The sequence below is a fragment of the Geotrypetes seraphini genome, chromosome 5 (assembly GCF_902459505.1).
Source record: "Geotrypetes seraphini chromosome 5, aGeoSer1.1, whole genome shotgun sequence".
Taxonomy (NCBI): Eukaryota; Metazoa; Chordata; class Amphibia; order Gymnophiona; family Dermophiidae; genus Geotrypetes; species Geotrypetes seraphini.
In genome coordinates, this window is record NC_047088.1 from 148946032 (window position 1) to 148972677 (window position 26646).

Below are 26646 nucleotides of genomic sequence, written 5' to 3' on the forward strand. Positions count from 1 at the left end.
GTTGCGGGTGTTGGCATTTGCCGACGACCTTTTACTCACTCTGGGGGACCCACATCGATCCCTGTCTCGAGCGTTGGACATCCTTGACGAGTTTCATCTTTACTCTGGCTTGACTCTTAATAAGCAGAAATCCCTGGCTTTGCCAACTTCAGATACTGTACGTCGGGGTTGGCAGAGGGAATTCCCGTTGCAATGGGCTTCTTCTTCCTTGAGTTATTTGGGGGTGGTCATCCCTCGGGACCTGGATGGACTGTACACTGCAAACATCTTACCTCTGCTCCGTCGTACGGAGTCTACTCTTTCTAACTGGAGACGCCTTCCCCTGTCCCTTTCGGGCCGTGTTGCCCTCTACAACATGATGATCCTGCCCCAATGGCTTTATATCCTACAAATGCTCCCCCTCATGCTTTCCCCGGCACATGTATCTCAACACAATTCTCACCTTACCACATATCTATGGCAGGGGAAGCGGGCTAGGATTTCTTTATCCAAGTTGATGTTACCTCGTAGGAAAGGGGGGTTGGGTCTCCTGAGTGTTTCTAGATATAACCTTGCCTGCCAGTTACGACATATTCACGATTGGTTTTGTGATACTATTTTTCCTTGCCGGAGATTGAATGCTATTGTTTTAAACCCTACCATTTTAGTTATTTATTACATGCTCTCCACTTGCCAGACCTGCCACAGCTTCACTCGCATCCACTTCTGCCGGCCATGCGCAGAGCTTGGAAATCACTGTGCAGACTGTTGAAGATCAACTCCAGGGTGACGTCTTGCTTGCCCATTGCTGGTAATGGAGATTTCTCACCTGGTCTAGATTCTGGACCGTTTCATCGCTGGACTTCAATGGGACTTCAGTACGTCTCCCAGGCTGTACACCATACGGGACTTCCTATCTCCTTTCCCGATTTAACCACGCAATTCCACATTACCGCAGCTGACTGGTTTGCCTACAGACAATTACAACATTACTTGCGGAACTTGACACCGGCGGCGCTGTGTGAGGAGACCTACACTAAATTACACGAAGTACTTGGACTGACAGCACAGGACCTGATACCCCTGAAAATGTATCATGGGTTACTGCTAGACTGCTTGGGAGATTTAGACTTCCTGGCACTGGCCAGGAAATGGACGGAGGATTTGCGGGTGTCCATCACAGCTGAGATGATTCAAAAGGGACTTCGTTTGGGGAGTGCTTTACGCCTCTCTTCCATGGAGTGGGAACGCAATTATAAATTCATCTTGCGAGCCTTTTACCCCCCCAAGAGAGCTCATATAATGAGGATTAGTGCGGAGCACAGTTGTGGTAAATGCGAACAGCCCATGGCATCTTTTGGCCATATGTTCTGGACCTGCCCACTGGTGTCTGCCTTTTGGTTGCAATTGATATCTGCCGTGGCCCAGTTATGGGGGTGTTCTTGGAGACTACATCCGAGTTTCCTTATTACTTTACAAATTCGTTTCCATCCACCCAAGCCGGGCTGTTCAGCTTTTCTTAAGAGGACTATCCTGCTGGGGAGGAAGTGTGTTCTGTTGCAGTGGCTTTCTTCTCAGCCCCCGACTGTTCAGCAGTGGAGAGCATTAATGCTACAGCAAATGTTGCTGGAGCGCAAAGACATTGTGGACTTGTCAGCCAAGTCTGGCAGACTTTTTCGTCAATGTTGGTATTCTTTTAGTTTGACCTTTACTCCCTGTATTCGTAGACAACTCTGGGATGCTTGAGATGCTTCTTGTTTATTTCTCACTTTGGTTCTAGTTGCTGCTGCCTGGGTGGGGTGGGCGGGGGGTTTGGGGGGGATTGGGAATTGAGATGGTATGGAGAAAAAGTTTTGTTTGCTGTATGCTGTCATTTTATTCTCTTGTTCAATAAATATATTTACACATAAAGATCTCAATCTGTATACTTTAGAGGAAAGGCGGGAGAGGGAAGATATGATAGAGACATTTAAATGCCTACATAATATAAATATGCATGAGTCGAGTCTCTTTCATTTGAAAGTCAACTCTGCAATGAGAGGACATAGGATGTAGATAAGAGGTGATAGGCTCTGGAGTAATCTTAGGAAATACTTTTTTACGGAAAGGGTGGTAGATGCGTGGAACAGTCTTCCAGAAAAAGTGGTGGAAATTGAATTGAATTGAAGAGGGCCTGGGATAGGTACGTGGGATTTCTCAGAGATAGAAAGCGATAATGGTTACCGACTAGATGAGCCATTTGGCCTTTATCTGCCATCATACTTTGACCTGCAGGAAGCATTAGCTGTTTTCAGATAGTCCATTTAGCTGAATAAATAGCTTTTGAAATTTTCTGTTTGCCTATATAAACAATAATGTTAAATATTTACAAGTATGATGGCCAATTATGTGTTTTTACAGGCTTCTTCAGAGAGGGTTGGATTGATCATAATTGAATTCAATTATTGCAATCGCAGGTGTCTGTGGTCCTAAAAGTTAATTGAGATTTTAACTCCACTTTGCTGCCTTAATTTCTTCATTACTGAAATTGCCTTCTTTCCCCAAATTTATTCTCTATCCAACCCCCTGTTATGGACTGTAGGAGGGCTGTTCATTTAGATTTATATTATTGCATTATCTTTTATGATTATTTTATTTCTATTAAATAGCCTTAAATTATCTGTTCAAGTCATCTACTTGTGCAATTGTTATAATTGCATTAAATATTTAAAAAAAGTTAATTGAGGGGGCACTCAACACTGAAGATTCACCTCGGTATCTTAATACCCCTGCACTGAAGCAGCCTATGTGATTTTGACAGGTCATGCATTTACTCCTCTTTTGGTTAAAAGTTTTATTGGAACAACTGTCTTGGCATGGTAACCATATAGCTATATGCATATACAAGGAATAAAATCTTGGTCTGTTTTCTAACGTTACCTTCTTAAGCAAAAAAATTGTGGCTACCATGTTAGTCCACTTGGATATTTGGAAATACAGGTCAGCAAGTTGTGGGTGATAACGTTTTATTGAACTAACTTTAATATACCTATGATAAACTTATGAGATTTATCCTGACCTGATGAAGACATGATAACTCTTTAAAGATTATCACATATTTATTGTTAAACTAATAAAAAAAGGGATCACCTACTAAGAAGGGGTGCTGAAAAGTTCTCAGTCCAACCAAGAAAGAAATGACGTGGAGCCATGAAACTTACAAGTTATTCCACATATACACCTCTAAGTTCAAAACACTTGGCACATTGAGTCTGAAGTTTCTGTAACCCTTCTAAAATATACTCTGAAGTCTAGTCACTGAAATACTGCTCCGCTGCTGCAATCACCTCAAAATCACTTAAAAATCGTCACCCTTTCAAACTCTTTTTATGATTTGGAAACAGAAAATAGTCAGATGGAGCAAGATGTATGGTGAGTAGGGTGGATGGTCTATTCACTGAAACCCCAACTGCATCAAAACATCCATCGTTTTGCCAGCCTTGTGAGCAATTACATTGTCTTGTAAATAGAGAAATCCTTTCCGCAGCTTCCCTCTCCTTTTTTTCTTTCAATGGCACCTTTAATTGGCACAGCAAGTTACAGTAATATTTTGCATTAACTGTTTGGCCCCTGGGAAGATAGTCTGTCATTACACCACCTTACTGATCCTAAAACACTGTGGCCATGACGTTTCCTGCTGCCTTTTGGGTCTTGAATTTCCTTGGCCTTGGAGAACCTGAGTGCCGCTATTGCTTGGACTGTTGTTTGTCTCAGGATCATAGTGGTGTAACCATGTTTCATCAACAGTAAATAGTTGTTCCAGAAAGTTGGCACCAGCTCGCTAAAAATGCTGCAAAATCAACTTGGAAGTATCCACTCAACATCATTTCTCAACAGCATTCAAACATTTGGGCACCCACTTGCCTGACAGTTTCTGCAAACCCAGCTACTCATGGATTATAAACCCAACACATTCCCTGGATATTTATAGTGTCTCAGCAATTGTTTTAGCTGATTTTTGCTGATCTGCCAAAATCAGATCGTAGACATGGTCAGCAATTTCAGGAGTTGACAACGTTTGAGGCCTCCCAGATCTTGCTGCATCTTCGGTCTCGAAATTTCCATGCTGAAAGTTTGCACACCACTTCTTCACTATGGAGTATGATAGGCATTTGTCACTCAGTGTTTGCATCATACATTCATGGATTTCCTTTGGAGTTTTCTTCTGCAAGAATAGGAACTTCATGATGGCTCAGAGTTCCACACTTGAAAATTCCACACTTTCTGTTGACATGGTTCAATCAATGATCTGAAACAACGTCAAAACATAGCATTATGATTCTGCAAATTGGCACTTAGCAAAATAAAATAGCATTTTCTTCAGCTAGTGACAAAATAATGCTCAGAATTTAGGAAGATGGTTGGGCTGAGAACTTTTCAGTACCCCCTCTTAATTGTTGACTTAATTATTTTTATCATTTTGCTTTCTCTTCTCCCAGCTAAACAATGACACTTCCCCTTGCCTCACAAAGCAAGCCCTCCCTTCGTTATGCATATGAAAAGTTTCAAGTCTCACTTTTTCTCTCCTATAGCACCCTCAGATCCAGAAGAAATCTCAATATATCAAGTACCTGTGCTGCGATGATATCCGAACTTTGCACCAGTGGGTAAATGGCATCCGAATTGCCAAGGTAAACAATGTGCTATATTTTTTGCTATAAATTTTAGTCCAACCTAGGAGACAGCAGAACACCTCCAAACAAAATCTGGAGTCCTTCCTTCCCCCCAGCTCCCTAATTGCTGATGCTTCATTGAACAAATATTGGTCAAGCCATGACTTCAGTGGTTCACTCCATTCTACTTCCTGTTCTCTGACTTGTTATATAAAAGTGTATTTATAAAACGAATAGAGAATAATTTGCTAGCTAGTGTTAAACACACACAGTCGTATTTGTAAAGTTGTATCCATTTGACATTTTTTATAATTTGTTAAATGTAATGGACTTGGTTCTTACTTGTATATCGCCTTGATATCTATTGAAAGGCAGTATAACAAATTTTAATAAATCGAGCTCCTATTTGTAGGAGATGATTCGATATATAAGACTAAGAATTAGATTAGATAAATAAACAAGACTGGTATACTTTTCCATCAATCCTTACATATCACTAATTTGTCATTTTAAGATTAATGTTTCTTATATCTTTTCTCTATTATCACTCTTGATACATGTGATCATTCCTCACTGGGTGCTTTGGATTAAACTCCTTTCCGATGAATACTGTAAAATCCACCATTTCTATTTTAAGTGCTCATGTCCTTTTTGAAATGTCATATTGTTTTCATTTAGTATGGAAAGCAGCTATACATGAACTACCAAGAAGCACTGAAGAGGACAGAAGCGGCATATGACTGGACTTCTCTGTCTAGCTCGAGTATCAAATCTGGATCCAGCTCCTCCAGTTTACCAGGTAGAAATGAAATAGTACCTATAATACCCTAGAATAATGGTATAAGTGGAATTTAATTTATTTATCAGTCCAGAATTACCGTATTTTCACATAGATAACGCGCACCCGTGTAAAACGCGCACACGGGTATAGCGCGCAAAAAACACAAATTTATGTACAGAAATTTTTATATACCGCGCACACCCGTATACCGCGCATGCTGCCCGACTCTCCCGTCGCCGCCTGACTCTCCTTTCGCCCGCCCGACTCTCCTCTCCACCTTGAAGTCCTGTCCCCACCCTGAAAGCCTGATGCCCCCCCCCCCCCGACGTCTGATTCACGCTCGCACCCCCACCCCGAAGGACCGCTCGCACGCACCCGCACCCCCACCCTGAAGGACCGCTCGCACACACCCGCACCCTGAAGGACCACTCGCACCCCCACAGCCTCCCGACCCCCCCCCCATCATGTAGAAGCTCCTACCGGTGTCCTGCTGCTTCCTCTTAGCGGTCCCGACTCCCCGACACGATCGGGGCAAGAGGGAGCTCAAGCCCTCTTGCCCCAGCCAACCGCGGCACCCCTGACACGATCGGGGCAAGAGGGAGCTCAAGCCCTCTTGCCCCAGCCAACCGCGGCACCCCCGACACGATCGGGGCAAGAGGGAGCTCAAGCCCTCTTGCCCCAGCCAACCGCGGCACCCCCGACACGATCGGGGCAAGAGGGAGCTCAAGCCCTCTTGCCCCCCCGACTCCCCGACACGATCGGGGCAAAAGGGAGCCCAAACCCTCTTGCCCCGCCGACTCCCCAACTCCCCGACAATATCGGGCCAGGAGGGAGCCCAAGTCCTCCTGGCTCTTGCGAACCCCCCCCCCCCCCGCTAGTTTTTTCCTGGCCACGGCAACCCCCTACCCCCACCCCGCACTACATTATGGGCAGGAGGGATCCCAGGCCCTCCTGCCCTCGACGCAAACCCCCCTCCCCCCAACGACCGCCCCCCCAAGAACCTCCGACCGCCCCCCCAGCCGACCCGCGACCCCCCTGGCCGACCCCCACGACACCCCCACCCCCCTTCCCCGTACCTTTGTATAGTTGGCCGGACAGACGGGAGCCAAACCCGCCTGTCCGGCAGGCAGCCAACGACGGAATGAGGCCGGATTGGCCCATCCGTCCCAAAGCCCCGCCTACTGGTGGGGCCTAAGGCGCCTGGGCCAATCAAAATAGGCCCGGGAGCCTTAGGTCCCTCCTGGGGGCGGGGCCTTGGGCACATGGTCGGGTGGGGGGGAACTATGTAAAAAAATTTTTGTACAACGCGCTCACGCGTATAACGCGCAAGGGTGTGCGCGGTACGTAAAAACCACGTATAACGCGCGCGTTATATGCAAGAAAATATGGTACTTAATTTGCTTCTGGGTTATCCCTTCTTTTTGGGGCAGGGATACTGCTGCCTTCTGTTTCCTGGTTCACATCCTTCATTTTCATATACATCTCACAGTTGCTAAATGGGTGCTCTCTTCTGTATATTAAATACCACAAAAAATTATTCACATAATAAATATAAAATATTTAACCATTTTATTATTACATTTTTAAAATTTCATAATATATCATAAATTACCTAAGTCATATCACATTTCATACATCTAACACACAAACAGAGCCCACCAGTTCATCCAACCCTTAAAATTTGAAATCAAACTTGTACAGTTCCATTAAATCCCTGCCTCCTCAAAACACCAACCAAGAAAACAGATCCCTGAAATGTAATGTAATCTTACTTGTAACCTAACTGTAATCTATTTGTTATATTACCTAGAAATGTACAGTCATCTTACTATCCAATTGCAAGTTATATTACCTAGAAATGTACAGTCATCTTACTATCCAATCGCAAGTTCTTCCGGAATTTATCCAGCTTTCTCACCTCTTTTGTAATAAAAAAAAAAAAACTATTGTAACTTCACTGGAAATGACCAGTCAGCTCTTTTGTAATCCGCCTTGAACTGCAAGGTATAGGCAGAATAGAAGTCACTATTGTAATGTAATGTAAAATGTTCACCCGTATAACCATATGTTAGCAGCAGCCAAAAATGAATTGCACTTGATGTTTCTTTGTTGCTTATCAAGTTGTTCTTTACTGTTCCTTAATGCCACAAACGTGTTCTTATTTTATAGAGTCTCACTCAAATCACTCCAATCAATCTGACAGTGGACTCTCAGACACCCAACCAGCAGGACATGTTCGTTCACAAAGTGGTGTTAGCTCCATCTTCTCAGAAGCCTGGAAACGTGGCACTCAGCTAGAAGAAGCCAGCAAGGTAACTAGTATGTTGTAGAGCTAGAACTGAACCCTGACAAGAGGAGGAGACTTGAAGAGGAGATTTAGCTCTCTCCAAGTTTTCTGCAAACGTCTTAAAACCTGGCTTTTCTCAAAAAATGTAAGTCTCCCTCCAACTTAGGAATCAAGGAAACTCTTATATCTTGGCATCCCAAGTCCTCTAAATTTTCTTCACACTTCTACCTCTAACCCTCTGTTGTAGTTCCTTCCTATTTCTCCTACTGTAAACCGTGTCGAGCTCTACGAACGTGGAGATGATGCGGTATACAAACCTAAAGATTAGATTAGATTAGATTAGTTAAATGCATGACTAAAATCCATTTTGTAGGACTAATTTAATCATCTTTTCTCCTAATCTGTTGCATTACAAATAGTTGTCCTAGAACTAGATGGATTGCAGCTGGTTCTAGCAGAGTTCAGAGGCATCCTTCCCCAAATACAAGGTGCTTCAAAGCCTTGAACAGACCAGATAACTCAAGAAAAAGTATCTGACGTGTATGTTCAAAGGGAAAAAGTAATATTCATTCTTTACAGTATTTTGTTAATGGGTCCCAAACATCTCTAAATTTCTTAAAATGCCCCTGTTGAATAGCTATAGCATGCTCCATTTTAAAGATGTGGCATAAAGAGTTCCACCAAAAATTATAACATAGCCGACCCCAATTATTTGTAATATGCCGATGTATGTCCAAGATGGGGGGGGGGGATAATTTTTGTTTTCTTAAAACTGAAGATAATTGTTGGGTTTTTGGGGGGTGGGATATTTGATTTGAATTAGTTTCTGATAGAATATTAAGTGATCTTTACGTGTAAAATGTTTTCATCTTATATTGCACTTAGTGAAAGTTTTAAAATGTATAAAGAATTTAAAAAAAAGAAAAAGTATCTGAAATATGACAGATGCAAAAAAAAAAAAATAAAGGAGACACAGTACACAAAAATCTAAAGGTGCTGTTAAAGGATCCCATAAGATCAGAAAACTCTCATCAAGGGCATTAACTTGTGGTCATATTTAGAGGAAAACATAAAGATTCAGTATTTACTGGGGGTCCTCATTGGGCAGGAATACATACCAGCTATAACATAATATAAATCTTTATATACCGTGAAAGCCTTTTAGTTCTAGGCAGTTACAAAAAAAAAAAATGAATACAACAAAGAATAAAATTGTCATCATTAAAATTAATTGAACCATTTGTATATGAGGTGCTAAAGCACATAGAATTTCCCTAGCTGTCCCAGATTTGGATCACAATCTAAGCTAAGGTGTCTCTGAAGTAAATGGTATGGAAAAAATCAGTATCAAGAGCACAAAAAAAATGAAGCAGAAAGAAAGCAGAATGTAAAGAAAATAAAGTGAAGTCTTTAAAGATCATCTCATTAGCCTGATCAATGAAGCAGGAAAGACCTAACGGCAAAAGGCAGCAGGCCAAGGAAAGAAGGCAGGCCACAGAAGATCCATCAATGTCTCTGCTGCAGCCAATGGAAAAAGACGCGGGGCTTCACAGCCAACCACCCTCGCCAGATAGAGGAACAGGAAGGAAAGATGGTTTTTGATGTAGGCTATCAGGGCTTTCCGCCGTTGATGTAGAAAGGAGCCGAGAACACCAGGCAGGGCCAGGGATATTCAGACATCTACCGGCTGCACAGCTGGTCGGGACCACATACACACGGTGTCTGTCTCCCCCCCACCCTCCCCCTGATGGCAGAACTTCCCAGACTAGCGGACTGGCTCCAGAGTGGGCTGACTGTGCTTTCCTCTCCTGCATATGGTGGAATCCACTCAAAGCCATCCTCACCACCAACGCGCAGCTCCAATGCCCATCTCAGCTCAGTGTCCTCCATGAAGCACTGTCCTCGCTGCCCCAATGAGCCACCTGGAGAAAACAGTGATCTCCCACTGACATCAACATTGATCTTTACTACATTGCCAGACACCAGAAATAGAGAGGCACGATCCTTCAAAGGAAAAACAACTCAGTCTTAGCTCCAAAGGCAGGTAGGAGGCCTGTTACTGTTATTACAGTTGAGCCATTAAAATAACAGTCAGTCAAGAAGGCATAAAAAAAAATGTTACATAGTGCCCTCTAAAAACAAACAGCCAGAGCAAAAGAATAGAAACTAAGCAAAAAGATATGAAAAAAATAGAAATAAAAACAAAATGAGGCAGACGAAGGAAAGAGGCACCACCACCTACAACCTAACCTGGCGCCATCTTGAAAAAAAAAAAGAAAACACCTGTAGCTCCACCTGGGGTTCAGTGCTACCTTGACCCAATGCAACAGCTGGTTAGCTGAGGTCACAGCACCGGGTAGCAAGTGGAATTTCCCTAGGTCAAGGTACACTTCCTACCGAACTCACTGCAAGAATAAAACGTTGCAATGGCTCTGTTTGGTGTGAGTTTCAGTGTTCACCTGGTAAAGGATTACAACTTCACAAACACCATTTCAGAATAAATTAGATTTTATTGCACAGAAAGAAGATAAAAGTGCATTGCAAAAGATTAAAGTGCTGATTCAGATTAATGCTGTTCGTACATGATATTTTAAAAACATTCTTCACTTAAAGTGCAATATTAAATATGCTATTTTAGCATTGTAGCAGAATTTAACAAAAGTGCATTGTCTATATGAGGACCTGTTTAGAAAGGAGAGTTAGTGTAATACAAGGGAAGGGTCTTAAGCACTTGACAAAAACCATTACATTTTCTGAAGTACTATTTGTTCTGGGGAGAGGAAAGGCTATATATATTATCATAATTTCAGTATGTGGTTCAAAATCTGATATAAAAGTGTTTTTAGATGTAGTAGGGTTAGGGCCATATATGAAACAGAAATTTTTGCTGTAGATATGTCCCTGTTTGAGTATTTTTCTGTGACAGGAAAAATAAGTTAAGTAAAAAATTTGGCATTTATATTAGAGCAAAGGAGAACAATCTTCCCTCTAAGCAAGTGGTCTCAAATACACAGCCTACGGGCTGCATGCGGCCCGTCAGGTACTATTTTGAGGTCCTCAGTATTACCATTGTTCTGGAATGTTGCCCGCCTCACTGCTGTAACATTACGCAAGTGCTTTCCTGAATTTGTACATGATTGTGAGGTGGGGTGGAGAGGCCAATTGCGTACAGACACAATTGCTTGAGGTTACAGCAGTAAGGTGGGCAATGTTCAAGAATGTAAGGTAAAAACAAAGAAAAACTGCAGACAAACATACAAAGATGCAGGCTAAATTTATTATATCAAAAATTTGAGTGCGTTTAGCATTACCACCTTAAAACAAACCAAAGGACCCGACACAGTCCGTGTTTCGTTTAACACGCCTTCATCAGGGGTCCCAGCTTGATAAGGTAGCAAATAAAACCACAAACAAAAAAGAACTTTAGCCTGTGCGAGTGAGAAACAATAACCGAAGGACGGTCTCTGTGTAAACTTCTGCCTATAAGCCCCTGTAATCACTGCATTGATATTTAAAGATGTGCACTCCCCTATACACCCCCAAAACCCTTTCTTACTAGTATATAAGTGACTCCTGCAGCTATAAGGGCTATTGGGGTGGTAGATAAGTGGGTCTAGAGAATTCTGGAGGTGGTTTGGGGGGCTCACCATGCCCTATAAGGGAGCTGTAGTGAGATGAAGACAGGGCACCTTTTTTGTGAAGTTCACAGCAATGCCCTGTAAGGTACCCCACTATTTAGGTGCCATGTCTGGGTGTTTAGTCCATCACTTTGCAGACCCCTCCCATGTCCAACAGGGCTTGTTCTATGCGTTATGGACTAAGACGAAAAGTTAGACGAAAATGTGGTATAAAGATGGACGATTTAGCGACTTGGATGATCAGATCCGCAGGACGTATAATTAGATGATTTTCGAAAGTAAAAAAATTTTGGACGTATTTTTCTAAAGTGTCCTAGGATGTTTTTTACTTCGACTTGTGAGTTGGACGTAAACGGACTTAGACGTCCCTTTCGATTATGCCCCTCCATGCGTTTTACAGTAAAAAATTTAAAAAGGGGTCCAGTTAACAAACTATTAATGACATAACTTAAATGAGACAATAGAATAGTGGGGAGAAATATAATTTGAAAGAAAGAGAGAACAATTAAGTATAATAACAAGGGGAAAGGGAAAAATCAATTTTGGTCCTGACCTGGCTTCCTCGGATTATTTCCTGGTCCGAGTTTTGAAGAAATCTCTCCATGGACAGCAGTTTTCAAGTGAAGAAGACATCAAGGAAGTTGTGACATCCTGGTTTCAAGGCCAAATAGAAGAATTTTTTTTCAAAAGGGGTTAAAGTTATTGCAGGAAAAGTGGATCAAGTGTATGGAACTATCGGGGAACTATATTGAAAAATAAAACAATTTTTTTTTTTTAATTCTTTGCTTTCCTACTGAGGCAAATAAATTATTGAATGCCCCTCATATTGTGGGGGGGGGGGGGGAGGAGGGAAGGGATCTGCTATTATTTCTGGGTACACTTTGGATGTTTGGGGCTAGACCTGTTTTAATAAGTGCCAAAAGGGTGCCCAAACTGACTAGATGATCACTGGAGGAATATAAACATGACACCCTTCCCACACTCCCCCAGTTATTACTGATACCCGCCATTCCTTCCAAGATGTGAATGAAACAGTACATACCAGCCTATATGACAGCTTCAAATGTTATGGCCAGTCCTAGTAGAGCAGCAAGCAGCTTTCTGGAGTAGCCTAGTGGGTGATGTAGTTAACTATAGAGTTGGGGACTCAGGCCCATATTTCACTCTAACTACCTCACCTATAGTAGAATATATGAGCCTTCCAAAATCCCACTGTACTTAAATATAGGTGAATATAATTGATACCTGCAGGCATATGGCTATTAGCGTGGTGTACAGTTGGGTCCAGAAGGTTTTGAGTGGGTTTTGGAAGGCTCACCATAAGGGGGTTATGGTGAGATGTGTACCTGGGAACTTTTATGTGAAGTTCACTGCAGTGCCTGCTGGGATATCTGTGTGGCTAGTATATCTTTATTAAAACTTGATGTACTGCTGGGTGGCCAAGCATAACGTCATAGCGATGTACAAAGGCAATAAAACAGCAATACAGCGACTAACAAAGTAGTACAATAAAAACAATCACATAAAATCCTATGCAAACTATGGTGAAAAACAATGTGCCCTGTCTACAGATGCTACCCCCTTCTATATCCCAATAGCTTGTTCTGTGAGTTTTTCATTTGGACATGTGTGTTTTTGTTTTTTTGAAAATGGTTCAAAAATATAAATGCACAGAGCGCAAACAAATCCGTTTTTGAAAAGAAAATAGATGTTTTGCTGTTTGAGTGATGATATTTGATGAAGCAACCTAATTTCAACAATTTACTTAGGAATCTAGTGTTGTGTACTTGTATGTTAGGTTTGTTTTTTTCCTATTTTCTTCAGTCTTTACAGATGAAAATTGTCTAGGACAGGGGTGTCCAATCTCGGTCCTCGAGGGCCGCAGTCCAGTCGGATTTTCAGGATTTCCCCAATGAATATATATGAGGTCTATTTGCATGCACTGCTTTCATTGTATGCTAATAGATCTCATGCATACTCATTGGGGAAATCCTGAAAACCCGACTGGATTGCGGCCCTCGAGGACCGACATTGGACACCCCTGGTCTAGGAGGTATCTGCACCAACAAGTGCAAAGAATTCATGAAAAAGTTTTCTGTTTTGGCCTTGTTCTCCATGAGTACCCCTTTTATTCCTTGGTCATCTAGTGGTCCAAATAACTTCCTTCACAGGTTTTTGCTTTAAACAAACTTGAAAAAATTTTACTATGTGATTTTATCTCTATGGCAAGCCTTAACTTTTCAGTGCCTGTACTTTTTGTTATTGCTTTCTATTTTCTGAAAGACATCCTTTGCACTTTAATAGCTTCCTCCAACTTCACCTTTTAACCATGCTGGCAATGACTTGTTGTTCCTTTAACCTTTTTTAATGGATAGAATACATTTGGTTTGTGGTTCCAAGATGGTATTTTTAAACAGTGTAATCACCCCTTGCAAACCTTTAACTTTGGCAGCTGATCCTTTAAGGGGTTTGTTTGTTTTTTTCTATTTTCCTTATTTTGCCATATTTCCCTTTACATGTAATTCTACTGCAGTAGTTTTTCTTAAGGCCTCATTTACTAACGTGTCAACTAATTAATGTACATAATCTTAAGTACTTAATGTAACATAACATAGTAACATGGTAGATGACGGCAGATAAAGACCCAAATGGTCCATCTAGTCTGCCCAAACTGATTCAGTCTAAAAATTTGTTGGTTTTTTTCTTCTTCTTCTTTGCTATTTTTGGGCAAGAATCCAAAACTCTTCCCGGTACTGTTCTTAGATTCCAACTATTACCTTAAGCACCTAGATGATAATTCTATGAAATCATTTTCACAAGTATATGGCAATATATCTGCAATCTAAGATTTTTTATAAAATCATTGAACAAAAGTACACATTACATGTTTATTTATATAAATCTCAACTCTGCCCAAACTGTACCCCAGAACATGACCAGTTTATAAAATACATGTGATTTCATATAGTCTACATGCATACGGCATGTTTACAACTCCCCACCCCCCAAGCAGGTGAAAATGTAAGTGGGTGTGGGTATGATAGAGGTCTATAAAATACTGAGTGGAATGGAACAGGCAGATGTGAATCGCTTGTTTACTCTTTCCAGAAATATTAGGACTAGAGGCATGTAATGAAGCTACTAAGTAGTAAATTTAAAACAAACTGGAGAAAATATTTCCTTGATTCAGCTTGTTATCAAACTCTGAAATTCATTGCCAGAGAATGTGGTGAAAGCAGTTAGTTTATTATGGATTAACAAAGGTTTGGAAAATTTCTTAAAAGACTATAAGCTATAAGATGGGAAAAATGCAAAGCTTATTCTTATGATAAGTAGCATAAAATCTGTTTTATTCCTTGTGATCTTGCCAGGTACTTGTGACCTGGGTTGGTCATTGTTGGAAACGGGATAGTGGACTTGATAGACCTTTGGTCTGTTCCAGTAGGGAAACTCTTGTTCCAAGTTAGAATTTAATTTCATTTTCCAGTGCTTCCACCTTCATCCATATATATGTAATATCCTTTACAAACACTGCTTTTAAATCAGTTGTAGTTTGAATCCTTGTTTTCATCTCCTCCTAAGTAGATTAAACCTCTGTGATTTCCCCGTGAACAAGATTAATTTAACTTCATGCTTTTGAACTAAAGACTCCAGCATATTAATCTGAGGAACTAAGACGTTATCTTAGCCCACAGTCACAGTCACCTCCTAAATGACTTCTAAATTAAAAGCAAACTCTGTATCAGTAGAAGACTGAAATCAGTAGGTTTGTGGAAGACAAACCTAGTACAACAATAGGCTCCTTTTTCTTATCTAACCCAAACCCTCTTGAAGGTGGAAGAATAGAATAATAATAATAATAATAACAATAATTTTTATTCTTATATACCGCCATACCCAGCGAGTTCTAGGCGGTTTACATTAATTAGATTAGGATCCGCATAGAAATGTAGAATTACAACAAATTTATCGGATTTACAACAAATTTAGCCAAACTTGGCAGACGAAAAAGGAAAATTTACAACAAATTTAGCCAAACTTGGCAGATGAAGAGGGAAGAATTACAACAAATTTATCGGATTTACAACAGATTTGGCCAGACTTGGTAGATGAAGAAGGAAGTGGGTAGAAGAAGCAGGGGGAGATAGGAGCTATCGTGAAGGAGGAGAAGAGCCGGGTAAGGGGCCCTGAGATTATCTGAAGGGTCGGTTAAGGGTCTTGTTTGCTGAAAAGGTAGGTTTTGAGTGATTTTCTGAAGTCGAGGTAGGTGGGGGCCTCGAGTATCATTTGGGCTAGCCATGGGTTCATCTTGGCTGCTTGGAAGGCGAGGGTTTTATCTAGGAATCTTTTGAGTTGACAAAGCTTTAGCGAAGGGAAGGCGAACAGCTGAATTCTGCGGGATTTCTTGTTGGTGCAGTGAAGATTAAAGTGGGGAGTGATGTATCTTGGCGAGAGACCATTTATCGATTTGTAGCATAAGCATGCGAATTTGAAAAGAACTCTGGATTCAAATTGCAGCCAGTGAAGTTGGTGGCAGTATGGGGTGATGTGTTCCCATTTCTTCAGGCCATAGATGAGGCGAATGGCGGTGTTTTGGATCATTTTTAGTCTCCTGGTGGTTTTCTTTGTGGCGCTCAGATAGATAATGTTGCAGTAGTCCAGAATGCTGAGAATGGAAGATTGTGCTAGTAGGCGGAAGGAGGTGTCATTGAAGAATTTTTTTATGGTACGGAGTTTCCAAAGTACCGTGAAGCATTTCCTGACAATGAGGTCTGTGTTGTTTTCTAAGGATAGGTTTTTGTCTAGGATGACTCCCAGTATTTTTAAGGTGTGTTCTAGGGGGAAAGTCATTCCTTTCAGATGAATTGTGGTGTGTTTGATTTTTTCCTTGGGGGTGGCTAGAAAAAATTTTGTTTTGTCAGGGTTTAGTTTCAGCCTGAACGATAGCATCCAACGTTCAATCTGATTGAAAATATTTGTAATGTAGTCAAGTAGTTCTGGTGTGAAATTGGTAAGGGGGATGGCTATTGTGATGTCGTCTGCATAGATGAAAAATTTGAGTTTGAGGGTGTGAATGAGGTTGCCTAGGGAGGCCAGGTAGATGTTGAACAGAGTGGGGGATAGGGGGGAGCCCTGCGGGACGCCACAGGTGTTATCCCAGCTATATGAGATAGTGTTGTCCTTGAGTACCTTGTAGGATCTATTTTTTAGGAACCCCTGGAACCAGTTGAGGACCTGATCGGATATGCCAATGTGTGACAGGCATTCGAGGAGTATGGTGTGGTCGACCAGGTCAAAGGCACTGCTTAGGTCTAGCTGTATGATCAAGGCACTTGAGCCTAGACTGAAGAGCGTGTGAAGATAGTCGAGGAGGGAGGCTATTATGGTTTCGGTGCTGTGGTCCGCGCGAAAGCCTGATTGATTGTCGCTGAGGATGTTGAATTTTTCTAGGTATGTGGAGAGTTCAGTCTTTACCACCCCTTCTGCTATTTTGGTGAAAAGGGGGATGTTTGCGATCGGTCTGTAATTAGATGGGGAATTTGGAGATTTTTTTGCGTTTTTTATAATTGGGGTAATCAGAATATGACCTTGCTCTGGTGGGAAGTTTCCTGTGGATAGTAGGTGGTTGACCCATGTCATCATGATTGCTTTAAAGTGGCATGGGGCAGTTTTCATGATGTATGGTGGGCATGTGTCCAATTTGCAAAAGGAGTGGGTGTATTTATTGTAGTAAGTGTTAAAGGTTTGCCAGTCTATTGTTGAGAATTGTTTCCAGCTAAGGTCTGTTATGGATCCTGGGTTTGGGTTAGATGTATCGGTTCCTCTGCTTCCAATTAGAGAGCTGCACGGGAACAGGGATGATGGGAATCCTACGGGACCCGCAGGTTCCCCCTTCAGGTCACGGGGATCCCATGGGGACGCCCCGTAGGGTCGCGGGGATCCTGTGGGGACGCCCCCTAGGATCGCGGGGTTCTTGCGGGGTTGGATGCACTCGAGCCGCAAGACTCGTCTTCTTTTCCCTACCTGCCCTGCCGCAGCACACAGCTGACCCAGAAGTCTTCCACGATGTTAGTGCTAACGTCGGAGGGAGGGCTTAAGCAAAGCCCTCCCTCCGACATCAGCGCTGACATCGGGAAGACTTCCGGTCGGCTGTGTGCTGCGGCAGGGCAGGTAGGGAAAAATTCAAGGCAGTGGTGTACCGAGGGGGGGTGGGAGGGGGAGATCCGCCCCGGGGCAGCCTTAGGGGGGTGCAGAGCTGGCCAGATCCCCTTACCTTCGTGGCGCTTTCCTCCGACCGACTGACAATAGGCCCAGTCCGACAAAACTCCCTGCCCTGTAGCCACAAATCTAAATTACCTTCTTACAGCAGCTGGATTCAGGGCAGGGAGGTTTGTTGGACCGTGCCTGTTCTGTTGTCGGGTGGGTGGGGAAGCGCCACGAAGGTAAGGGGCAGGGTGGGAGAAAGGGAGGAAAGGTGAAGTGGAGAGGAAAAGACGCTTAAAGGAAATGGGTAAAACTGAGGAGAGAGAAGGATGCTGAAAGGACATGGGGAAGACAGAGGAGGAGAAGGACACTGAAAGGACATGGGGAAGACAGAGGGGGGAGAAGGATACTGAAAGCACATGGGGAATACAGAGGGAGGAGGACGCTGACAGGACATGGGGAAGATGGGGGAGAAGAACGCTGAAAGGAAATGGGGAAGACAGAGGGGGGAGCAGGATGCTGAAAGGACATGGGGAAAATGGGGGAGAATGATGCTGAAAGGACATGGGGAAGACAGAGGGGGAGAAGGATACTGAAAACACATGGGGAAGACAGAGGGAGGAGGACGCTGACAGGACATGGGGAAGATGGGGGAGAAGGACGCTGAAAGGAAATGGGGAAGACAGAGGGGGAGAAGGACGCTGAAAGGACATGGGGAAGACAGGGGGGAGAATGATGCTGAAAGGACATGGGGAAGACAGAGGGGGGAGAAGGATACTGAAAGCACATGGGAAAGACAGAGGGAGGAGAAGAACGCTGACAGGACATGGGGAAGATGGGGGGAGAATGACCTTGAAAGGAAATGGGGAAGAGAGAGTGGGGAGAAGATGCTGAAGGAAATGGGGAAGAGAGAGTGGGGAGAAGATGTTTAAGGGAAATGGGGAAGAGAGAGTGGGGAGAAGACGCTGAAGAGAAATGGGGAAGAGAGAGTGGGGCGAAGACGCTGGCAGGGAAGAAGACAGAGATGCCAGACTATGGGGGAAGCGGAGGGAAGAAGATGGGTGCCAGACCAATTTGGAACGGGGGAGAAAGGGAGAGGCACAGTAACAGAGCAAATGGAAGATGCAGAAAGAAGAGAGATAGTGGATGGAAGGAATTGAATGAGAACATGAGGAAAGCAGAAACCAGGCAACAAAGGTAGGAAAAAAATTCTATTTCTTTTTTGCTTCAGAATAAAATAGTATATTAGTTGTGTTGATAAAAATTTATAAACATTAGAGGCTGTGGTAGAAACCCGTTTACAAAGTATGTATTCTTCCCAATTAATATTTCCAAATTAATAAAGTCTCTTTGCTTATTTGTAAATGGGTTTCTACCAGAGCCTTTAATTCAGTAGCATAATTAAATGAAATAACTATTTCTGAAGTTTATAGGGACGGGTGGGGATGGAGGAATTCCTCACGGGGACGGGTGGGGATAGGTGGGATTCCTCACGGGGACGGGTGGGACTTTGACGGGGACGGGTGTCCCCACGCAACTGTCTACTTCCAATGCCACTCATTCCATCAGCCTCAAGTGTTTTGACTCACCAACTGGGAGGATTCTCACTGCAACAGCCTTTCTAGTCTTCCCCCCACTTCAGACTGCCATCACAATCACATTATTGCTGAGTAATGTTGTAGTTTAGGCTGCCAGAGAAGTTCCCAGATGTGACAGGGAAATATATGCTCTTCCAGGCTCAGTGATGAATCACTGTCAAGTAACAATGCTGGGCTACTAAGCCTTGGTATTGAAAGGCAATCACTATCTTGATTCCCCCAAAGTAAAGTTTATGGCATTTTTTACCTCATTCTTTCTAAATACAGTGGTACTTCGGTTTACAAGTTGCAAACTTGGTGCCTCGTAAACCGAGCGCGCCTGGATTTGCGAGCGCCCCCCCCCCCCCCTGTGAACCAGCACCCTCCCCCCCGCAATCCGGCACCCCCCCCGCCGCCATCGGGCACCACCCCCCCCACCCCCGCCGCGACCTGAGGTCCCCCCAACCCACCCGAACCCTCTTCTTACTTTGATGTAGCCTCCGCACCGGCACCAGCATGTCCTGTGCTGTGCTGTGCCGGTGCCCGAAGATCTGCCTCCGATGCTGGACCTTGAGCATGCGCCCATGCTCAAGGCCCAGCACCGGAGGCAGATTTTCGGGCATCGGCACAGCACACGACATACTGGTGCCGGTGTCGAGGCTACATCAAAGTAAGAAGAGGGGTTGGGGGGACCTAAGGTCGCGGCGGGGGGTGCCCGATGGCGGCGGGGGTTGCCCGATGGCTGCGGGGGGGGGTGCTGGATCGCGGGGGAGGAGGGTGCCGGTTCGCGGGGCCTTCGGGGGGAGCAATGCCGATTCTCATGGGGGGGAGCAGCGCTGCTGGCCTCGGGGGAGAGGGGGGGGAGGGGGGAGGGTGGGAACCTATCAAAGCGAGTTTCCATTATTTTCTATGGGGAAACTCGCTTTGATAAACGAGCATTTTGGATTACGAGCATGCTCCTGGAACGGATTATGCTCGTAATCCAAGGTACCACTGTACATAGAAACATGATGGCAGATAAAGGCCAAAGGGCCCATCCGAAGTAACCATTATCTCATCTTCTCTCTAAGAGATCCCACATGACTATCCCAGGCTTTCTTGAAATCAGACACAGTCTTTGTCTCAACCACCTCTAGCAGGAGACTGTTTCATGCATCTGCCACCCTTTCTGTAAAAAATAATTTCTTTAGATTACTCCTGAACCTATCACCTCTTAACTTCATCGTATGCCCTCTCATTCTAGAGCTTCCTTTCAAATGAAAGAGACTCAACTCATGCACATTTACATCACGTAGGTATTTAAACTTTTCTCAAGTTCACTATCGTAGTAACAATTAAACAAAAAATGTCACTCACCAGCAGTGGGATACCTTTCTAAGATCTATCATTGATGATTTACAGCTGGCATTCTTATTATCATTGGCAAAAAACTCACACCCACAGCACAATGTTAAAAGATCTAAAGAGGAGGAAACACCACTACTGTGCACAGTATTACATTTTCTTTTTAAAACTTTTTATAGTTCATTTTTATCATTTTATCGTTTTATCATTTTCATAAATAGAAATGTTATAAAGGTACAAAAAAGCTGAAAAACCAGAAGCAAAAATACTTAGCTCTGGCGCCAGAGAACGCTACTGGAAGAGATCCGCTGGCATTAGAAAAACAACTTCTTTTCAAAGGTGTTCCTCAGCCTCTTACAGTAAACAGTCAGGTCCACAGCAGAGCCATAAAAACTCCTCCAAAAAGCACTCGTTTCACCAACAATCCTTCGGTATCTTCATGGATTCTCAAATCAGCTTCCACCAGTCAGCACTTTTTCAGTTGATTTGAAAAAGTGCTGGCTGGTGGAAGCTGATTTGAGAGTCCCTGAAGAAACCAAAGGATGTTGCTACTCCTTGGGTTTTGGCCAGATACTAGTGACCTGGATTGCCCACTGTGAGAACAGGCTATTGTGCTTGATGGACCATTGGTGTGACCCAATAAATCTATTTTTATGTACCAATCTTGCAGTGTTCTGTAATCAGAATCTTACTGTCTTCCCTCAGCACAGCCTCTTCTTCTCCAGTGCTGAAAATATTTGACACCTCATGAACCATTTCATCAATGTACCTCTCATTCTCACAGATGCTTCTCAGTCTTGCCACCTCCCCTCTCAGTTCCTTTACTTCCTTCATGAGAGATTCAAGCTGCAGACATTTTGCACATGGAACCACTCCCTCTGCCTGGGTAACATTTTCTGTCTGCACAGAGACAGAAGTTGTAACCTGAGCAGCAGCTTTGGTGATACAATATTTCCCAGCCATACTGTGGTACAGAAGTACTTACACCTGGAAGAATAAAGAAAGGGCAGAAAAATCCTTGGGGTGGGCGAGAAGGAATTAAATTAACACCAGAGTCTTTCCTCAACAGCTATTTGTGACCTTATCTGATTTTATGCCCTGAAATGCAACCTTAAGCACTAATCTAGGCTAAAACACTGTTTTGTATTAAACTCTAATAGAGACTCTAAAGCAGTGTCTCTCAAACTGTGTGCCAAGGCACCGTGGTGTGCCCCAAATAGATTCCAGGTATGACCCAAAAAGATTCCAGAATTTTACTTTAATTTTAAAAATTCCCTTCATAAGTATACATGAGAATAGATTACATGTACATCAAATTTTATGAATGTCTGTGTGTGTAAAGATACAACCGCCCAGATAAGCATCATTTATTGATGTGATAGTTTTCAAGGACCAAATGGCAAGTACTGTAATTTTAGTTTTATTTTTTATGCAGCAGCTATCCTAACTTGAGCAACAAATCAATCAAGGCTAGCTGTTTGGATCTTCTTATCTTTGCAAATTTGGATTTTCAGCTCTGACAGAAATTAAATAAATTTTAAAAAGCCAGAACTGCAAATGGTGGATGATGAAATGTGTGTTTTCTTGTCGACTATCGAGCCGCATTTTGGGTTAATTTGCATTCAAAAACAAGTACATCCATTGCTTTGATTATCAATTCTATCTACTTTAGTTTCACCGTTGTTACCATTACCCATACTGAGCTTAAAGAACTTTAAATAAATAACTCTCAAATTAAATTTTTTATTGGTTTTGCAATTTTATAATTTCAATTATAATGTGCCGCGAAAAACATTTGCTCCGTTTAGTGTGCCAGAGCTAAAAAAAAGTTTGAGAAACACTGCTCTAAAGGCTACACTATTGCCGAACTGATTTTGCTGAATTAAAAAGAGAACTACAATGATATAACCTACTGAAGCCCAAGTTTACCTTTCCTAGACAGTAGTTCACAGGTTGCGGTGAAAAACTATCTTTAATGCTGAGTCTCTACAATCTCTCTCTTAGAACCAGGCTTACTGAGGGTTAGGCACTAGACCAGCATTCCTCCTCCCTTCCATATTGAATCTCCTTATCACTCCTTGAAACCTGGAATTTTACATCAGGAATTGTTTGAATTGCTAAGTAATTTCCATGTATTTATAGATGTGAGTTTTAGAAAACCAACAAATAACTTATTTTTTTACATTTGGTTAATCACATCTTTGAAAATGTTTGATGCAGCCAATAGGCTGCAGGAAAAATACTGGACTCAAGGTTACTAAGGCACTGTCTCTGTAGCTACTGCTCCCGCCTCCATTTCCCTTGTACCCCATTGGTCAGACATTCCTAAGGAACCTTAGTCAGCAAATAGCTACAGAGAAAACCAGGACTGTAGGTTGATTGGTCCTGTTTCCTCTGCAGCTTATTGGCTGGCTAAGGAAGAAACTCTACAGTGTAGAAAGGGGTTGTAAGGGAAAGAAAGGCTGAGATAAGATATATGGAATGTAAAAGGGAGAACACAGCTGAAGTTAATATGAGCTGGGGGAAGTATGGAAAGTGATATAAACATAACTGCAGCCCATTGCTGAGACATTCCTAAGGAAGCTTAGCCAGCCAACAGGCTGCAAGCAAAAGCATGATGAAGGATGTTGTATTATAACCTATTGGTCCTATCTTCTCTGCAGCTTATTGACTGGCTAAGGAAGAAGACCTGCAGTGTAGATAAGGGGTTCTGAGGGAAACCAAGTGTGCAGTCTCTTTTTATATTTTGTTTAGTCAAATTTATTTTGTCTTTCTGTACCTGTTCTCAAAATGAATTATAATAAAATACACATGTTCATTATTGGCAATTTTCATTTGTGGACAAGATACTCTGTGGAAGTCTCATACATTTTTACTGCCACATGGTAAAAATTACTCTCAGCATAACAAGACTGCCTTCCAATGAAAATGTTTTCTATGGTCCTGTCACCCTCTCTGTACTGTTTGTGTTTTTTCCTATTGCCTGTCTTAGGTGGCCAAAGCGAAGCCCAGCACTAAGGTCTGCAAACCCATGATGTTTTGTACAGGGCAGAATTAAGGTTAGGGATGTTACTTGAAAATGCATTAATTTTGGTGGCTCATTATAACCTAAATCCTACAAACTAACCCTTCATAAAGAGCCTAATAATTTCCTGAATATCTGTTTTTACCCCTGAGCCTGTTGTATAACTTAATTGTTTTAATTTTGCCAAGTTAAAGTACACCTGCTTTCATTATAACCTCCCCCAATTTGAATTTAAATTGTTTAATAGCAACTGGAATGCAGAGCAAATTTCACATTTCGTTTTTATGTGTTATATCATATATCTATGGCACCAATCTAGGCTAAATCATTAAGGAAAAGAAAATAAGGGAATATAAATAACACAATGGGGCCTAAATTACAAAAAATAAATCATATTTGTTGAGAGATGATCAGCAAGGAAAAACATACATCAATATTAAGCAAAGGTATTCAAGAGGAAGCTAAAATCTACGTAGCAAGATTCTGTTATACTGAAATTCTGACAGCCTCTTATGTTGACTAGCTCCTATTATAATGGATAACGAAACATAAGTTATCTTATTAAAAGTTGTGAAGTATCAGGGCACCTTTAACCAATCTGATTGCTTAGCAGATGGAATTTTCTGCTTGATTATTTGTAGAATGTCACAAGTAGCTGGGGCTTTGTAGAAAAAGGTTCTATCTCATTCAGTTTGGTGCAGATAGAATCACTTCCTTAATTTTAGTTACCATGCCCGGTTCTGCAAGATAGCATCCTTTACACAGTTTCTCTGAAAAAACAATTATTTTATTATGGTAAGCAAAGCTTTCAGTGTCTGTGCTGCCTTCAAATAGGAGACAAAAAAATGCTGTAATTCATAACAACAATACAGAAATTTAGATGTAATTACACTTGTAGATGATTGGGTGTATCCCATAGTCAGCATAAGAACATAGGAATTGCCATATTGGGACAGACCAAAAGTCCATCAAGCCCAGTATCTTGTTTCTATCTGTGGCCAATCCAGGTCACAAGAACCTGGCAAGATCCCAAGGAGTGAAACAGATTTTATGTTGCTTATTCTAGGAATAAGCAGTGGATTTCCCTAAGCCATCTCAATAATGGCCTATGGACTTTTGTTTTAGGAAATTATCTAAATGTTTTTAAAACCCTGCTAAGCTAACTGTTTTCATCTCATTCACGTCAACGAATTCCAGAGTTTAATTACACATTGAGTGAAGAAATATTTTCTGTGGTTTGTTTTAAATTTACTACTTCGTAGCTCCATCGCATACCCCCTAGTCCTAATATTTTTGGAAAGAGTAAACAAGCGATTCACATCTACACTTTCCACTCCACTCAGTATTTTATAGACCTCTATCATATCTCCCCTCAGCCGTCTCTTCTCCAAGCTAAAGAGCCCTAGCCACTTTAGCCTTTCCTCAAAGGGAAGTTGTTCCATCCCATTTATTATTTTCATGGCCTTTCTCTATATTTTTTTCTAATTCTATATCTTTTTTGAGATACGGCAACCAGAATTGCATAAGGTATTCGAGGTGCGGCCGTTCTATAGAGCTGTTTTCCGTTCTATTCCACTCCCTTCAATACAATACAATACAGTGTTTTATATACTGCAGTTTTCTGCAAGGAATCTATGCGGTTTACAATAAGATTTAGATCAGGCTCTTGAGATTACAATTGCTAGAAGGAGAGTTGGTTTTAGAAGGAAGGAGTAAAAGATAAGAACGAGGCTATAGAGAGAAGAAATATGTTTTTAGTTTCTTCCGGAATTCAAGGTAGGTAGTGGGTTGTCTTTGGTATGTTGGGCAATTTGTTCCAAATGAGAGGTCCTTGGTACTCAAATGTAGCCTCAGATATCTTCTTCCACCGTACTTGTTTAGGTGATGGGAAGGATAGTTTTTAGCATGGCGATGTGTGCCAATTGAAGGAGGAGTGTGGGACTTTAATATCAGAAGTTAGTCCCTCCACATTTTTTCTGGAGATCACTTTATCAACCATGTAGGCTATCTTGAACTGGATTCTCTTTTTCATCGACAGCCAGTACAGATTTGCCCTCTCGTATTGATTCCGTTTGAGGATTAGTCTTGCAGCTGTGTTTTGTAGTAGTTGTAGTCTCTTGCATTCTTTTTCTGCAATGCCCCACAATATAGTGTGTTGCAATAGTCCAGATATGGTATTAGAACAGATTATGCTACTGTCCTGAGACTAGTCTTGGTCAGGACTGGTCTAATTGTCCTCGGTTATCTCATCTTAAAGAAGAATTTTTTCACTAGAGAGGTGATGTGTGTTGAAGGTTAAGTTCGAGTCTAGAGTAACTCCTAGTACTTTGGAGGAATTTTTTAATCTTTAGACTCGCACCTGTGGATAGTTCTAGTTCTGTGCTAGGCAGTGAGTCAGTCTTCAAACCATAATATTCTTGTTTAAAATTTGTTTAGTTTGAGGAAGTTTTTCATTGTCCATGCACTTAGTCGTCAATAATATTTTTCAAGTAATTTAGCGTGCTATTGAAGCATTCTTTGGCTATACAGAGAATGAAGATATCATCTGCATAGGAGAAGATGTGATCCTGAGTCGAGAGCAGGCTATTTCCCAGTGCTCTTAAATAGTGTGGTTGATAGCGGTGAACCTTGTGGAACATCGTAGTTGGCCTTCCATTGTTGGGATCTCTTGCCATCTTTCCAAACTTCATATGTTCTATTTGTTAAGAATTGTGAAAACCATTGTATAGTACCACACCCTGTACTCCAAGTTTATTAATTTGAGAAGTAAGAGAGAGTGGTGTACTGCATCAAACACTACAGAGATGTCAAATTGTAGCAATATAGATTGGTTGCCTTTGCTGAGTTGATATCTTATTTTAGATGTTGGTTCAAGTAACAGAGATTCAATGCTGTGCCTTGGTCTGATGCCATGTTACGATTAGTACAATCTGTGAATTTAGCTAGTTGCATACTTTAAGTAGTTTGGCAGGCCATATAATCTCTGCTACAGGCCTGAAGTTTTCTACTTTGGTCAAGTCAAGGTTTGCAGCTTTAGATATAGGTGTCCCTGCTATAGCTGATATTGTTTTGAGATAGAGTCCATTTCTAAGTATGTGTTTACTAGGTTTGCCAGCCATAGTAGAAAGTTAGGGAGGGGGGGCATGAGTTAATAGACTA

The 26646-nt window shown here is 42.1% G+C and overlaps 1 protein-coding gene across 6 annotated transcripts in view; it reads left to right on the top strand.

The window, feature by feature from the left end:
* RAPH1 (Ras association (RalGDS/AF-6) and pleckstrin homology domains 1) overlaps positions 1–26646 on the top strand; it is a 494561-nt gene that overhangs the window by 408770 nt on the left and 59145 nt on the right. For all 6 annotated transcript variants that reach the window (XM_033946873.1, XM_033946869.1, XM_033946870.1 and 3 more), the window contains 3 exons: positions 4551–4649; positions 5310–5430; positions 7582–7724. In XM_033946873.1, the coding sequence (XP_033802764.1) occupies positions 4551–4649; positions 5310–5430; positions 7582–7724 (363 nt within the window). The remainder of the gene's footprint in view (positions 1–4550; positions 4650–5309; positions 5431–7581; positions 7725–26646) is intronic.